Source organism: Oncorhynchus mykiss, chromosome 4, assembly GCF_057628025.1.
Source record: "Oncorhynchus mykiss isolate SJ-2025 chromosome 4, ASM5762802v1, whole genome shotgun sequence".
NCBI lineage: Eukaryota > Metazoa > Chordata > Actinopteri > Salmoniformes > Salmonidae > Oncorhynchus > Oncorhynchus mykiss.
Window position 1 is genome coordinate 3,501,773 of NC_143025.1, and position 15,947 is coordinate 3,517,719.

Genomic DNA, 15,947 nt, shown 5'->3' on the forward strand with positions numbered 1-15,947 from the left:
TAACTAGAATTCAGGGCGGAGGAGGCTGGCTTGTGGAGACTATTTAACATTCTGATGGCCTGGAGAAAGAACCTGTTTCTCAGTCTCAGCTTTGATGTACCTGTACTGACTCCGCCTTCTAGATGGTAGCAGGGTGAACAGGCCGTGGCTCTGGTGGCTGAGGTCCTTGATTATCTTCTAGATGGTAGCAGGGTGAACAGGCCGTGTCTCGGGTGGCTGAGGTCCTTGATGATCTACTAGATGGTAGCAGGGTGAACAGGCCGTGTCTCGGGTGGCTGAGGTCCTTGATGATCTTCTAGATGGTAGCAGGGGGAACAGGCCGTGTCTCGGGTGGCTGAGGTCCTTGATGATCTTCTAGATGGTAGCAGGGTGAACAGGCCGTGTCTCGGGTGGCTGAGGTCCTTGATGATCTACTAGATGGTAGCAGGGTGAACAGGCCGTGTCTCGGGTGGCTGAGGTCCTTGATGATCTTCTAGATGGTATCAGGGTGAACAGGCCGTGTCTCGGGCGGCTGAGGTCCTTGATGATCTTCTAGATGGTAGCTTTGATATGTGCTGAGAGAAGGACAGTGTCCCGTCTAGCCATACTCCCAAGTACTTGTATGAGGTGACTACCTCAAGCTCTAAACCCTCAGAGGTAGTAATGACACCTGTGGGAAGAGGGGCATTCTTCTTACGAAACCACATGACCTTTGTTTTGGAGGTGTTCAGAACAAGGCTAAGGGAAGAGAAAGCTTGTTGGACACTAAGAAAGCTTTGTTGTAGAGCATTTAGCACAAAATCCAGGGAGAGGCCGGCCAGCTGAGTATAAGACTGTATCATCTGCATATAAATGGATGAGTGAGCTTCCTACTGTCTGAGCTATGTTGTTGATATAAATTGAGAAGAGCCTGGGGTAAGATTGAGCCTTGGGGTACTCCCTTGGTGACAGGCAGTGGCTGAGACAGCAGATTTTCTGCACTCTTTGAGAGAGGTAGTTAGCAAACCAGGCCAAAGACCCCTCAGAGACACCAATACTCCTTAGCCGACCCACAAGAATGGAATGGTCTACCGTATCAAAAGCTTTGGCCAAGTCAATAAAAATAGCAGCACAACATTGCTTAGAATCAAGGACAATGGTGACATCATTGAGGACCTTCCATAACCTGAGCGGAAACCAGATTGCATACCAGAGGGAACACTATAGACATCAAGAAAGCCGGTCAGTTTATCATTTTTATCAAGTTTTTTATTATCAAGTTTTTTTTAACTTTTGATAAACAAAATAGAAATAACAGTTAGGATCAGCTTGATCTCCCCCTTTAAATAAAGGACCCACCGAGAGTGATATCTATACAGCTGGCCCCGTCCGTATTGCCTTCCAAGCAATGGGAACCTCCTCAGAAATGAGAGACAGGTTAAAAAAGTCATAGATAGGCTTGGCGATGATAGGGGCAGCAACCTTAAAGAAGAAAGGGTCTAAACCGTCTGACCCAGATGTTTTTTTGGGAGGTCACCTCGGACTTTAGCACATCAGACTCAGTGACTGCCTGCAGGGTGAAACTTTGTAGCAGGGCAGGGGAAAAAGAGGGAGAAGCATCGGGGATAGACACATTAGAAGGGGTGGGAGATGAGGATATGTTGGACGAGCAAGGAGGCTGAGTCAAATAGGAATCCTGACTTAATGAAGTGGTGATCAAAAAGCTCAGCCATGTGCTCCTTGTCAGTAACAACAGCATAATTAACATTAAGGGATATGGGCAGCTGTGAGGAAGAGGGTTTATTCTCCAGGTCTTTAACCGTTTTCCAGAACTTCTTGGGGTTAGACCCACAGAGAGAGAACTGCTCCTTAAAGTAACTAACTTTGGCCTTGCGGATCTCCTGATCTCCTGACTTATTTCTCATTTTCCTGAACAATAGCCAGTCAGCTTGAGGCCGTATGCCTTTCGCCAAATGCAGTTCTTTAGGTCACAGACGAACCAGCGGCTGAACCTTTTTTGAATTCTCATTTTCTCTATGGGGGCGCGTTTCTTAACAATACCACTGAAAATATCAGAAAAGAAGGCCCAAGTGTCTTCGACAGAAGGGAATCAAGCTGATTCTATACCATTTTACAGTTTTTTAGCAAGCGTCTATGGCAAATCAGGACAGGTCGTTTCACTGAGCAGCCATTACGAACACAGGCTGTAAAACAGTGATCACTAAGGTCATTACAGAAAACACCAGACTGATACCTGTCGTGTCTTTGGCACCGCCTGCAAGGGAGAAATCATCATTAAATTGGCATCATTAAAATGAAGACTGTTATTTTATCAAATCAATTCTCTGTAATTATTATTACCTGATTAAACTAATCATGTAAATGCAATTAACTAGGAAGTCAGGGCACCAAGGAAAATATTCAGATTACAAAGTTATAATTCTCCTAATATAACTTCAGATATTTTAATATCTTAATATCAATTAGTCTTCTAATTAATGAATTATTCTTTACCTCACCTTGGTCTTGGATTCATTTATTTTACCTCATGTTAGTCTCATTCCAAACGTTGTAAATGGTTGGTTATCTGCACGAACCCAGTCTTCACTATAAATCATCCATACATCAATTGTCTCAATAATTTATTTATTAACTAACTAAATAATCACAGAAATACATAAACAAACAAAGTAGAGATGGTTACAAGGAAATGATAGGGGATGTTCCCTAGTGGGCTAAACCGGTATGGCGGCTTGGTAGACAGACACTACACAGTTGATAATTCTAACAATTGAAATGCTAATCCTTTGCACATGAACGCTCACTCATTCGGGAATAATTGCAATCAATACATATGTTTACACTCAGTATGTCATCGTGATCTCTGTTGGAATCGTCCTTTCCTGTTGGAAGTTCATCCGCCCGTCTTTCGTGGTTAGAATGGATACTTCAGAGTCCCATTCAGAAATGTTCTTATAGAATAGATGTTTCGGGCGGTTGTCGGCCTTCGCATTCAATGGTACACAATTCCTAGCTGCAGACTAGTAATTAGTATTAGTATATGCTCTTATTCTGTCAGAATCGATAGTCTCAGAGTTTCAACAACCATTACAACCTTAGCTTACACTCAGGTTTTATGGTCTCGACTCAAACCTTAGCCCTCTCGGTAATCGAGGTAAGCTTGGTCTCAAGGGAAATTCCCAAGGTGGGGGTTATATCTAGAACAGTAGGAAAGGGCTGTGCTCATGGGGCGGGCCTATGACTTAGTTAAACACCCAAGGGAATTGGAGTTTCCTTCATTAAACAGTTTAAAATCACATTACATAATTTCACAAATAGTTTCATCTTTACTCATTCGGGGCGGCAGGGTAGCCTAGTGGTTAGAGCGTTGGACTAGTAACCGGAAGGTTGTGAGTTCAAACCCCCGAGCTGACAAGGTACAAATCTGTCGTTCTGCCCCTGAACAGGCAGTTAACCCACTGTTCCCAGGCCGTCATTGAAAATAAGAATTTGTTCTTAACTGACTTGCCTGGTTAAATAAAAAAATAAAAAAAAAATTCATTTTATACAACAATTAGATGCAACCCTTCACAACTGAGACTCTTGTATAAACAGAGTTATGGTAATGCAGCTGTATTGTCTCTCATGAGTTAAACGAAATGGACCAGTTCGTAGCAGGATTCTCCCTCGACTGTGTACACATTCTCCAAAACATGGACATTGTTCAGTTCTCAAGTTCTATGATGGAGAAGAGGTTCCTTTGTTCTCCTGTGAAACCTTCTCTCTATACTGCCTGGCCATCAGGAGAGAGACTCCTCTAGGAATTTATGACCTGCGATAACAGAGCCTGGGGGAAGAGAGAGGCAGTGAGAGAGAGGGGGGAGTGGTGCTCGCTATACCCAAAGAGGGCCACGTCATGACATACCTATCAGGATTATTTGTGAGGATAACAGAGGAGAGTAGCATTTTCTGGGTGTTTGGAGTCATACCTTGTGGGATTGGTGATAATCTGAGAAAAGATTTAGGGAGTACCATTGCTTTAGGACTTGGTCAGGTGGTTTAAGCAGGTCCCAGTTTAGGTCACCTAGCAGGACAAATTCAGACTTGGTGTAAGGGGCCAGGAGAGAGCTTAGGGCAGGTAGGGTACAGGCCGATGCTGATGGAGGACGATAACACCCCGCAACAGTCAACAAAGAGCTATTTGAAAGTTGAACGATTAAAACCAGCAAATCAAATTGTTTGGGGACAGACTTGGTGGAGACAACCGAGCACTGAAGGTGATCCTTGGTAAAGATTGCCACTCCTCCACCTTTGGAAGATCTGTCTTGCTGGAAAAGGTTATAACCAGAAAGGTTAACATCAGTATTCAAAACACTCTTTCTTAACCACGTCTCAGTAACGACCAACACATCTGGATTGGAGCTCTGAACCCACACTTTCATTAACCACGTCTCAGTAACAACCAACACATCTGAATTGGAGCTGGGAACCCACACTTTCAGTCGATCCGTTTGAGGTAATTAGCAGAAAGAGCAGAAATCAGTGAAGCAGATATCAGAGCACAAGTCCGATTTGAGGCTAACAACAGTAGATGGGCCAGGGTGTACATGCCAGGGTGTACATGCCAGGGTGTACATGCACATTTCAAGATATCATCCAAGGTAATATAATCAAGGCACGGCAGAGGACAGGGAGAGCTCTGCAGTGCTGATTTATGACTGAATGTGCAACAGATGACAACAAGATCATATTGTACAGCAATTTTATCAAGTAACATGAATACAAAGCCGGCGAGAGGTGGTTAGAATAGGATGGGAGGCCAAAAGTCTGTGTAACCAATAGAGAGTTAGAGTCCCGAGTGTGGGAACAAATATAATCTGTCCCACGGTTGGGTAAAGAAAAGTTCATAGTCAACAAAGTATGAGGTAGAGATGGAGGCAAATAGCAAAATGCACAAGAAAAAAAATTAAATATATAAAGACTTGGGGCTAGCCATTGTAAGTTCAGAGTCTCCTGACACTTGTTGGGCCCAAAGGCCTTTTACTTCACAACTTAGTGCTGATTGTATTTGTACAGGTTGGAATGGACTCAGGACTCTGCTGTTTGTTGTCTAGAGTATATTAGAGTATTTTCCTATAATAACTTGGGGAAAATAAAACCTTGGAAGCATTAATCTCTCCACATGCGGATGCGGCTTGGGATTCTGTCTGGGCCGGCAGACTTGCGACGGTTAACATGCCTAAATTACTTACGTTGGCCACGGAGAATAAAAGCACACGGTCCTTGTGAGCGTTCAGGCTCGCGTTGACGGCTTGATGTTTTCCTTTTGAAGCGGGCAAAGAAGGTGTTTAGCTCGTCCGGGAGGCGTCGGTGCCCGCGACATGGCTCACTTTCCCTTTGTAATCCGTGATTGTCTGGAGTCCCTCCTACATACGTCTAAGCGTCTGAGCCTTTTGAATTGCGACTCTACTTTTGTCTTTGTACTGTCGTATTGCCTTACGGAGGTCGTAGCTGGTCTGTTTGTAAACCTAGGTGTTCCCAAGTCCCCAGCGGCTGCCATTTATCCGCCGTTACTGGTTTGGATAAGTTCTAATCATCACTGAACAACATGTTGGTCCCGGAAGGGAGAGTAGCAATTCAGGATTCAGGGTCCGTGTTTCCGTGTAGCACAAAGAGATGGATTGATAGTTAGAGATAGAGTTTTACCTCAGATGTATTCTATTAAAGTCCCAAGCTACAATAAATGTGGCCTCACAGTTTCCACTTTGCACAAACAGTTCCTTCGGAAAGTATTCAGACTCCTTGACTTTTTTTTTAACGTTACAGCCTTATTCTAAAATGTATTTAAAAAAAATATATATAAATATATATTCTCAGCAATCTATGCACAATACTCCATAATGACAAAGCAAAAACAGGTTTAGATATTTTTTCAAATGTATTAAAAATTAAAAACATAGTTACATAAGTATTCAGACCCTGACACTTGAAATTGAGCTCATCCTGTTTCCATTGATCATCCATGAGATGTTTCTACAGCTTGATTGGAGTCCACTTGTGGTAAATTCAATTGATTGGACATGATTAGGAAAGGCAGACAACTGTCTATATAAGGTCCCACAGTTGACAGTGCACATCAGAGCAAAAACCAAGCCATGAGGTCGAAGGAATTGTCCGTAGAGCTCTGAGACAGGATTGTTTCGAGGCACAGATCTGGGGAAAGGTACCAAAACATTTCTGCAGCATTGAAGGTCCCCAAGAACACAGTGGCCTCCATCATTCTGAAATGGAAGAAGTTTGGAACCACCAAGACTCTTCCTAGAGCTGGCCGCCAGGCCAAACTGAGCAATCGGGGGAGAAGGGCCTTGATCAGGGAGGTGACTAACAACTTGATGGTCACTCTGACAGGAGGTGGTCACTCTGACAGAGTTCCTCTGTGGAGATGGGAGAACCTTTCAGAAGGACAATCATCTCTGCAGTACTCCACCAATCAGGTCTTCATGGTTAGAGTGGCCAGACGGAAGCTACTCCTCAGTAAAACTCCTCAGTAAAAGGGAGATGACAGCCCGCTTTTGCCAAAAGGCACCTAAAGGCTCTCAGACGATGAGAAACAAGATTATCTGGTCTGATGAAACCAAGATTGAAATCTTTGGCCTGAATGCCAAACGTCATGTCTGGAGGAAACCTGGCACCATCCCCATGGTGATGCATGGTGGTGACAGCATCATGCTGTGGAGATGTTTTTCAGCGTCAGAGACTGGGAGACTAGTCAGGATCGAGGGAAAGATGAACAGAGCAAAGTACAGAGAGATCCTTGATGAAAACCTGCTCCAGAGCGCTCATGACCTCAGACTGGGGTGTCCAACAGGACAACGACCCTAAGCACACACCCAAGACAACACACGAGTGGCTTCGGGACAAGTTTCTGAATGTTCTTGAGTGGTATATAATAGTAGCCCAGCCAATGACCTGAAAATAGCATGTTTACAGTCCCTGTCTCTCTGGAAGGAGATCCTCGTCCTGAGCTTGTGTACTTTATTGTCCAGAAACTGAATGTAGTGAGTAACTCTGCAGCGGTGCCTGAGTCTGACTAGGGCCCCACTCCTACCTCTTCTCTGGCATCTGCGTTTTGAGAGGCTGAGTAGAGCTGCTTCGGGAAGTTCAGGCAAAGGATCTCTAATCTCTAATTTCTGGCGCGTGATCTCCAATCTTATATCCAAAAGTTATTTCCAGGTGTATGTAATAATACAAGAAACATTTTGTGGGGGAAAAAAGAACGTTCTGGAAAAGAAAAAAATGCTGCAAAGTTTGCAAAGAGCTAGAAACAGGACGGCGCCATCTTGTCCCACCATGAGGTTTGTAAGAGATTGTAAGGACATTTTTGTTGACTACCTGTGGGTTTAGGACACGGTCTGTAAGGACATATGAGACTACCAGTGGTTGTGTCGGTGTTTTAGTGGTACAGGTCTGTAAGGACATATGAGACTACCAGTGGTTGTGTCGGTGTCGTGGCTCTGCAGGTGTTTTAGTGGTACAGGTCTGTAAGGACATATGAGACTACCAGTGGCTGTGTCGGTGTCGTGGCTCTGCAGGTGTTTAGTGGTACAGGTCTGTAAGTGGTAAAGACATGGTCTGTAAGGACATAATCTGTACATACATGGTTTATAAGGACGTGCTTTGTATAAAAAAAAATAAAAAAAACCTTTGTGGTTTCTCACAGACAGTTCCAGGGCCATACGGACGGGGCCAGCTGTATAGATATCTCTCACGATGGGACCAAGCTGTGGACAGGAGGTCTGGATAACACGGTACGCTCCTGGGACCTGAGAGAAGGACGACAACTACAGCAGCACGACTTCACCTCACAGGTACTTTCTCTCAAACACACACACACACACACACACACACACTGGTATCAAAATCCCAGTGTCTACCTACTGCCGTTGTGCCTTTGAGTAAGGCTTATAAAACCCTCAAACCAAGAACCCTACAGTGTGACCATTTTATGTGCATTTGTGTCTAAATATTCTGAGAGCTGGAACTTTCATTTAGGAGCACCAGTGTGCCTAGGAAAAATGAAAGATTCTAGATTTATTAACTAAAAAAAAAAAAATCATTGTGGTCCTAAATATCTTTGTTTGTTTATACATTTTTCAACTTAGGCGATACACGTGCTCCTTGTAAAAATAAAAATAAATTAATGTAATAAAGCTCAGCATATTGTAATTCAGAGTCCAAATGTATTAATAGAGACCAATCCCCCCCTCCAGATCTTCTCTCTAGGATACTGTCCGACGGGGGAATGGTTGGCTGTAGGGATGGAGAGCAGTAATGTAGAGGTCCTTCACCACACCAAGCCTGACAAATACCAGCTACATCTCCACGAGAGCTGTGTCCTCTCCCTCAAGTTCGCTAACTGCGGTAAGAACACACACACACACACACACACACCACAGTACAAACGGCCCTGACTGAAAACACACACTACTTTGCCAAGTTGTACTGAGCTGACCTGGTTACATAGTGGCTGGTACGTTGTTGAAAACGACGATGGAGGAGAAAATACCAGTCCAGATTGGGGGCGACTCCGTATCCACCTTGATGCTCGTTATCTGCTTGGCTTAGTGTGTCCTTATCCACCTTGTTATCTACATTGTGAAGGTGTGACTGTTCCATCAGTTGCTATTTCCATGGCCTGATCTCTCCCTTTCTCCCTCATCTCTCTCTCTCTCCTTGTCCCTCTCCCTCCGTCTCTACCTCCCTCACCCCTCTCTCTCTCCTTTGCCCTCTCCCTCCATCTCTACTTCCCTCACCCCTCTCTCCTTCTCCCTCTCCCTCCGTCTCTACCTCCCTCACCCCTCTCTCATTCTCTCTCTCCCTCCATCTCTACCTCCCTCACCCCTCTCTCTCCTTCTCCCTCTGTCTCTACCTCCCTCTCTCTCTCCTTTTCCCTCTCCCTCCATCTCTACCTCCCTCACCCCTCTCTCTCCTTCTCCCTCCATCTCTACCCCCTCCCCTCCTCTCTCTCCTTCTCCCCTCTACTCTCTCTCCTTCTCCCTCCATCTCTACCCACCCCCTCTCTCTCCTTCTCCCTCCATCTCTACCTCCCTCCCTCCTCTCTCTCTCTCTCTCCTTCTCCCTCTCTCTTTCCTTCTCCCTCTCTCTCCCTCCATCTCCCTCCGTCTCTACCTCCCTCCCTCCTCTCTCTCCTTCTCCCTCCGTCTCTACCTCCCTCCCTTCTCTCTCCTTCTCCATCCATCTCTACCTCCCTCCCTCCCTCCTCTCTCTCTCCCACTGTCTCTACCTCCCACACCCCTCTCTCTACCTCCCTACCTCCCTCACCCCTCTCTCCTTCTCCCTCCCTCACCCCTCTCCCTCCCTCACCCCTCTCCCTCCATCACTACCTCCCTCATCCTTCTCCCTCTCCCTCCATCTCTACCTCCCTCACCCTTCTCCCTCTCCCTCCGTCCCTCCCTCCCTCCTCTCCTCCACCCTCCAGGTAAATGGTTTGTGTCTACAGGGAAGGACAACCTGCTGAATGCCTGGAGGACTCCATATGGAGCCAGTATATTCCAGGTATGTATACTGATCAATACACTAGAGCACAGGACAAGGTGTGTGTGTGTGTGTGTCTGTCTGTGTGTGTGTCTGTCTGTGTGTCTGTCTGTCTGTCTGTCTGTGTGTCTGTCACGACATATAGCATTGTGGTCTGCTGTCAAGTCTATGTCACGACATATAGCAATGTGGTCTGCTGTCAAGTCTATGTCACGACATATAGCATTGTGGTCTGCTGTCAAATCTATGTCACGACATATAGCAATGTGGTCTGCTGTCAAGTCTATGTCACGACATATAGCAATGTGGTCTGCTGTCAAGTCTATGTCACGACATATAGCATTGTGGTCTGCTGTCAAATCTATGTCACGACATATGGCATTGTGGTCTGCTGTCAAATCTATGTCACGACATATGGCATTGTGGTCTGCTGTCAAATCTATGTCACGACATATGGCATTGTGGTCTGCTGTCAAGTCTATGTCACGACATATAGCATTGTGGTCTGCTGTCAAATCTATGTCACGACATATAGCATTGTGGTCTGCTGTCAAGTCTATGTCACGACATATAGCATTGTGGTCTGCTGTCAAGTCTATGTCACGACATATAGCATTGTGGTCTGCTGTCAAATCTATGTCACGACATATAGCATTGTGGTCTGCTGTCAAATCTATGTCACGACATATAGCATTGTGGTCTGCTGTTAAATCTATGTCACGACATATAGCATTGTGGTCTGCTGTCCTCTGTCCACTTTAAACGTTGGTCTGAGAGAGTGAAAGTGACTAAATATGTGTTGTATCTCCCCCCCATACAGTCGAAGGAGTCTTCGTCAGTCCTGAGCTGTGACATCTCAGCAGACGACAAGTACATCGTCACAGGCTCCGGGGACAAGAAGGCTACTGTCTACGAGGTCATCTACTAGAGACAGACACACAGACGGACAGGGCAGATGGGATTATGGTGGAGTGGAGGACCTCAAATGGGATTATGGTGGATTGGAGAACCTCAGATGGGATTATGGTGGAGTGGAGGACCTCAAATGGGATTATGGTGGATTGAAGAACCTCAGATGGGATTATGGTGGAGTGGAGGACCTCAAATGGGATTATGGTGGAGTGGAGGACCTCAAATGGGATTATGGTGGATTGGAGAACCTCAGATGGGATTATGGTGGAGTAGAGGACCTCAAATGGGATTATGGTGGATTGGAGAACCTCAAATGGGATTATGGTGGAGTAGAGCACCTCAAATGGGATTATGGTGGATTGGAGAACCTCAGATGGGATTATGGTGGAGTAGAGGACCTCCTTCCTCCCTCACAGAGACAGACATCCTGGATGTGATGCTGGCCCACAGCCCCCCCCCCCCCCCCCCCGGCTATCTGGGACGCTTCGCTGACCTGGGCAGGAGGGCCGGGCCGGGGCTGAGTTTGGCCAAACGTGACCAGACTGGTATTGGCTCTGCCAGCCCTCCCTCGTCAGGACTAAGGAACTACACTAGCTGAGGGAGTTAAGGAAGCTCCAGAGGAAGTAAGAGAAGAAGAAAAATATTGTTTTTCAATCACTATTTGTTTTATGTGTCTCGGCGGCACAGAGAGGGTACAGAGGAGAGAGGTTCGAGGTTCAGTTTAACTCAGCGTGAAGAAGCAGCCTGTGTTAAGTCAAATGTACATAGTAGTTTAGCTGGTGTACATGACGATGGAATAAAAGGCCTTTGTTTTCTGGTGTCCAGATTCACTCTCTCTGGTTCTGCCTGTGTGATGGTTCTCTCTGCATGTATTTGGGCTCCCGAGTGGCGCAGATGTCTAAGGCACCGCATCTCAGTGCAAGAGGCATCACCACAGTCCCTGGTTCGAATCGCAGACTGCGTCACATCCGGGCCGTGATTGGGAGTCCAATAAGGGCGGCGCACAAGTTGCCCAGCATCGTCCGAGTTTGGTCGGGGGGCGAGTAGGCCGTCATTTGTAAATAAGAATTTGTTCTTGCCTGGTTAAATAAAGGTTAAATTTTAAAAAATAAAACATGTTCTGTCCTCTCCTTGGATCTCTCCCTCTCTCAGGACGGTGAAGATCTTTATAAAAAGATTTATATTTATATATTTTCTTTTATTTTGTCGTGATCTTTTTCCAGCCTGACCTTTTCCTGAAATGTAATTACGATATAATCTAACCCCCCCCCCCCCCCCCCGTAGAAAATGACATTTCTACTGGAGCACTGAACAGAGAGGAACACGTGGACCCTTTATATAGTAGTAGAGATGGAGCTGTGACCAGACCAGGACCCTGTATATAGTAGTAGAGATGGAGCTGTGACCAGACCAGACCAGGACCCTGTATATAGTAGTAGAGATGGAGCTGTGACCAGACCAGACCAGGACCCTGTATATAGTAGTAGAGATGGAGCTGTGACCAGACCAGGACCCTGTATATAGTAGTAGAGATGGAGCTGTGACCAGACCAGACCAGGACCCTGTATATAGTAGTAGAGATGGAGCTGTGACCAGACCAGGACCCTGTATATAGTAGTAGAGATGGAGCTGTGACCAGACCAGACCAGGACCCTGTATATAGTAGTAGAGATGGAGCTGTGACCAGACCAGGACCCTGTATATAGTAGTAGAGATGGAGCTGTGACCAGACCAGGACCCTGTATATAGTAGTAGAGATGGAGCTGTGACCAGACCAGACCAGGACCCTGTATATAGTAGTAGAGATGGAGCTGTGACCAGACCAGGACCCTGTATATAGTAGTAGAGATGGAGCTGTGACCAGACCAGGACCCTGTATATAGTAGTAGAGATGGAGCTGTGACCAGACCTGGACCCTGTATATAGTAGTAGAGATGGAGCTATGACCAGACCAGGACCCTGTATATAGTAGTAGAGATGGAGCTGTGACCAGACCAGGACCCTGTATATAGTAGTAGAGATGGAGCTGTGACCAGACCAGGACCCTGTATATAGTAGTAGAGATGGAGCTGTGACCAGACCAGGACCCTGTATATAGTAGTAGAGATGGAGCTGTGACCAGACCAGACCAGGACCCTGTATATAGTAGTAGAGATGGAGCTGTGACCAGACCAGGACCCTGTATATAGTAGTAGAGATGGAGCTGTGACCAGACCAGGACCCTGTATATAGTAGTAGAGATGGAGCTGTGACCAGACCAGACCAGGACCCTGTATATAGTAGTAGAGATGGAGCTGTGACCAGACCAGGACCCTGTATATAGTAGTAGAGATGGAGCTGTGACCAGACCAGGACCCTGTATATAGTAGTAGAGATGGAGCTGTGACCAGACCAGACCAGGACCCTGTATATAGTAGTAGAGATGGAGCTGTGACCAGACCAGGACCCTGTATATAGTAGTAGAGATGGAGCTGTGACCAGACCAGGACCCTGTATATAGTAGTAGAGATGGAGCTGTGACCAGACCAGACCAGGACCCTGTATATAGTAGTAGAGATGGAGCTGTGACCAGACCAGACCAGGACCCTGTATATAGTAGTAGAGATGGAGCTGTGACCAGATCAGGACCCTGTATATAGTAGTAGAGATGGAGCTGTGACCAGACCAGACCAGGACCCTGTATATAGTAGTAGAGATGGAGCTGTGACCAGACCAGACCAGGACCCTGTATATAGTAGTAGAGATGGAGCTGTGACCAGACCAGAACCCTGTATATAGTAGTAGAGATGGAGCTGTGACCAGACCAGACCAGGACCCTGTATATAGTAGTAGAGATGGAGCTGTGACCAGACCAGGACCCTGTATATAGTAGTAGAGATGGAGCTGTGTCCAGACCAGACCAGGACCCTGTATATAGTAGTAGAGATGGAGCTGTGACCAGACCAGGACCCTGTATATAGTAGTAGAGATGGAGCTGTGACCAGACCAGGACCCTGTATATAGTAGTAGAGATGGAGCTGTGACCAGACCAGACCAGGACCCTGTATATAGTAGTAGAGATGGAGCTGTGACCAGACCAGGACCCTGTATATAGTAGTAGAGATGGAGCTGTGACCAGACCAGGACCCTGTATATAGTAGTAGAGATGGAGCTGTGACCAGACCAGACCAGGACCCTGTATATAGTAGTAGAGATGGAGCTGTGACCAGACCAGGACCCTGTATATAGTAGTAGAGATGGAGCTGTGACCAGACCAGGACCCTGTATATAGTAGTAGAGATGGAGCTGTGACCAGACCAGGACCCTGTATATAGTAGTAGAGATGGAGCTGTGACCAGACCAGACCAGGACCCTGTATATAGTAGTAGAGATGGAGCTGTGACCAGACCAGACCAGGACCCTGTATATAGTAGTAGAGATGGAGCTGTGACCAGATCAGGACCCTGTATATAGTAGTAGAGATGGAGCTGTGACCAGACCAGACCAGGACCCTGTATATAGTAGTAGAGATGGAGCTGTGACCAGACCAGACCAGGACCCTGTATATAGTAGTAGAGATGGAGCTGTGACCAGACCAGGACCCTGTATATAGTAGTAGAGATGGAGCTGTGTCCAGACCAGGACCCTGTATATAGTAGTAGAGATGGAGCTGTGACCAGACCAGGACCCTGTATATAGTAGTAGAGATGGAGCTGTGACCAGACCAGGACCCTGTATATAGTAGTAGAGATGGAGCTGTGACCAGACCAGACCAGGACCCTGTATATAGTAGTAGAGATGGAGCTGTGACCAGACCAGGACCCTGTATATAGTAGTAGAGATGGAGCTGTGACCAGACCAGGACCCTGTATATAGTAGTAGAGATGGAGCTGTGACCAGACCAGGACCCTGTATATAGTAGTAGAGATGGAGCTGTGACCAGACCAGACCAGGACCCTGTATATAGTAGTAGAGATGGAGCTGTGACCAGACCAGGACCCTGTATATAGTAGTAGAGATGGAGCTGTGACCAGACCAGACCAGGACCCTGTATATAGTAGTAGAGATGGAGCTGTGACCAGACCGGGACCCTGTACAGACAAACACCTCTCTGGATCATTGGAGTTCATTTGGTACAGTGCCCCCCTCCTTCTTTGTTCTCAGGTCTGTGAATTATAGTTTAGCTCCTCCAGTCCACAAGGGGGCGCATCACTCCTCTTACATTCTTTAATGAAACCCTGGAATTCATTTCGTACCATTCTATTGTCGCGCATTACTTATAAAACATGTTTACAACTTTTGTTATTCAGAAACATCAAATACCATGAAATACTGTCATTCCGTCAAAAATTTGAAATATACTGAAAAACAATATAGACACAACAATGCAAAGAAAAATTGTCAAAGATTTTACTGAGTTACAGTTCATTTAAGGAAATCAGTCCAAATGAAAGAAATTAATTCGGCCCTAATCTTTGGATTTCACCTGACTGGGCTGCAGCCGTGGGTGGGCCTGGGAGGGCAAAAGCCCACCCACTGGGGTTCCAGGCCCACCCACTGGGGTTCCAGGCCCAGCCACTGGGGTTCCAGGCCCACCCACTGGGGTTCCAGGCCCACCCACTGGGGTTCCAGGCCCACCCACTGGGGTTCCAGGCCCAGCCACTGGGGTTCCAGGCCCAGCCACTGGGGTTCCAGGCCCAGCCAATCAGGATGAGTTTTTCCACACGGAAAGGGCTTTATTACAGACAGAAATATTAACTGTCCGGGTGGCTGGTCTCAGAACGATCCCGCAGGTGAAGAAGCCGGATGTGGAGGTCCTGGACTGGCGTGGTTACACGTGGTCTGCGGTTGTAAGGCGGTTTGGACGTACTGCCTAATTCTCTAAAACGACATTGGAGGAGGCTTATGGTAGAGAAATGAATGTTCAGTTCCCTGGCAACAGCTCTGGTGGACATTCCTGCAGTCAGCATTCCAATTGCACTCTCCCTCAAAACCTTGAGACATCTGTGGCATTGTGTTGTGTGACAAAATCGCACATTTTAGAGTGGCCTTTTATTGTCCCCAGGAGAAGGTGCACCTGTATAATGGCCACGCTGCTTAATCAGCTTCTTGATAGGCCACACCTGTCAGGTGGATGGATTACCTTGGCAAAAGGAGAAATGTTCACTAACAGGAATGTAAAACAACATTTTGTGCACAACATTTTAAAGAAATAAGCTTTTTTTTTGTGAGTTTGTAACATTTCTGGTAGATTTTATTTCAGCTCATGAAACATGGGGCCGATACTTTACATGTTGCGTTTATATATTTGTTGAGTGTATATATCGTGATGTTTATTTTGGTCATCTCATACAGCCCTGTTCATGGGGGTGTATCCCACTCAGTATACTAACTGAACAGTGTCTTCTCTCTAAATACAATCCTCAAATCATCCAAATGTAAAAGACTAGCTCATGTTTCTCCTGTGGACTGTTAGTGACCGATACACACACACACACACAGGTTGTTAGACAGTCAGTCAGTTACCTACACTACAGTATGTA

At 46.3% G+C, this 15,947-nt stretch overlaps 1 protein-coding gene across 4 annotated transcripts in view; it reads left to right on the top strand.

Annotated features, from left to right (window-relative positions):
• Positions 1 to 11,539, top strand: part of tle3a (TLE family member 3, transcriptional corepressor a) — a 129,969-nt gene extending 118,430 nt beyond the window's left edge. For 2 of the 4 annotated variants that reach the window (XM_090230836.1, XM_036968662.2), the window contains exons 17-20: positions 7,679 to 7,826; positions 8,229 to 8,379; positions 9,458 to 9,534; positions 10,334 to 11,251. In XM_090230836.1, the coding sequence (XP_090086962.1) occupies positions 7,679 to 7,826; positions 8,229 to 8,379; positions 9,458 to 9,534; positions 10,334 to 10,441 (484 nt within the window). In that variant the 3' untranslated portion in view covers positions 10,442 to 11,251. Of the gene's footprint in view, positions 1 to 7,678; positions 7,827 to 8,228; positions 8,380 to 9,457; positions 9,535 to 10,333 lie in introns of all 4 variants that reach the window. The other 2 variants (XM_090230835.1, XR_016495020.1) reach the window with 2 other exon arrangements.
• The last annotated feature ends 4,408 nt before the right edge of the window (positions 11,540 to 15,947 follow it).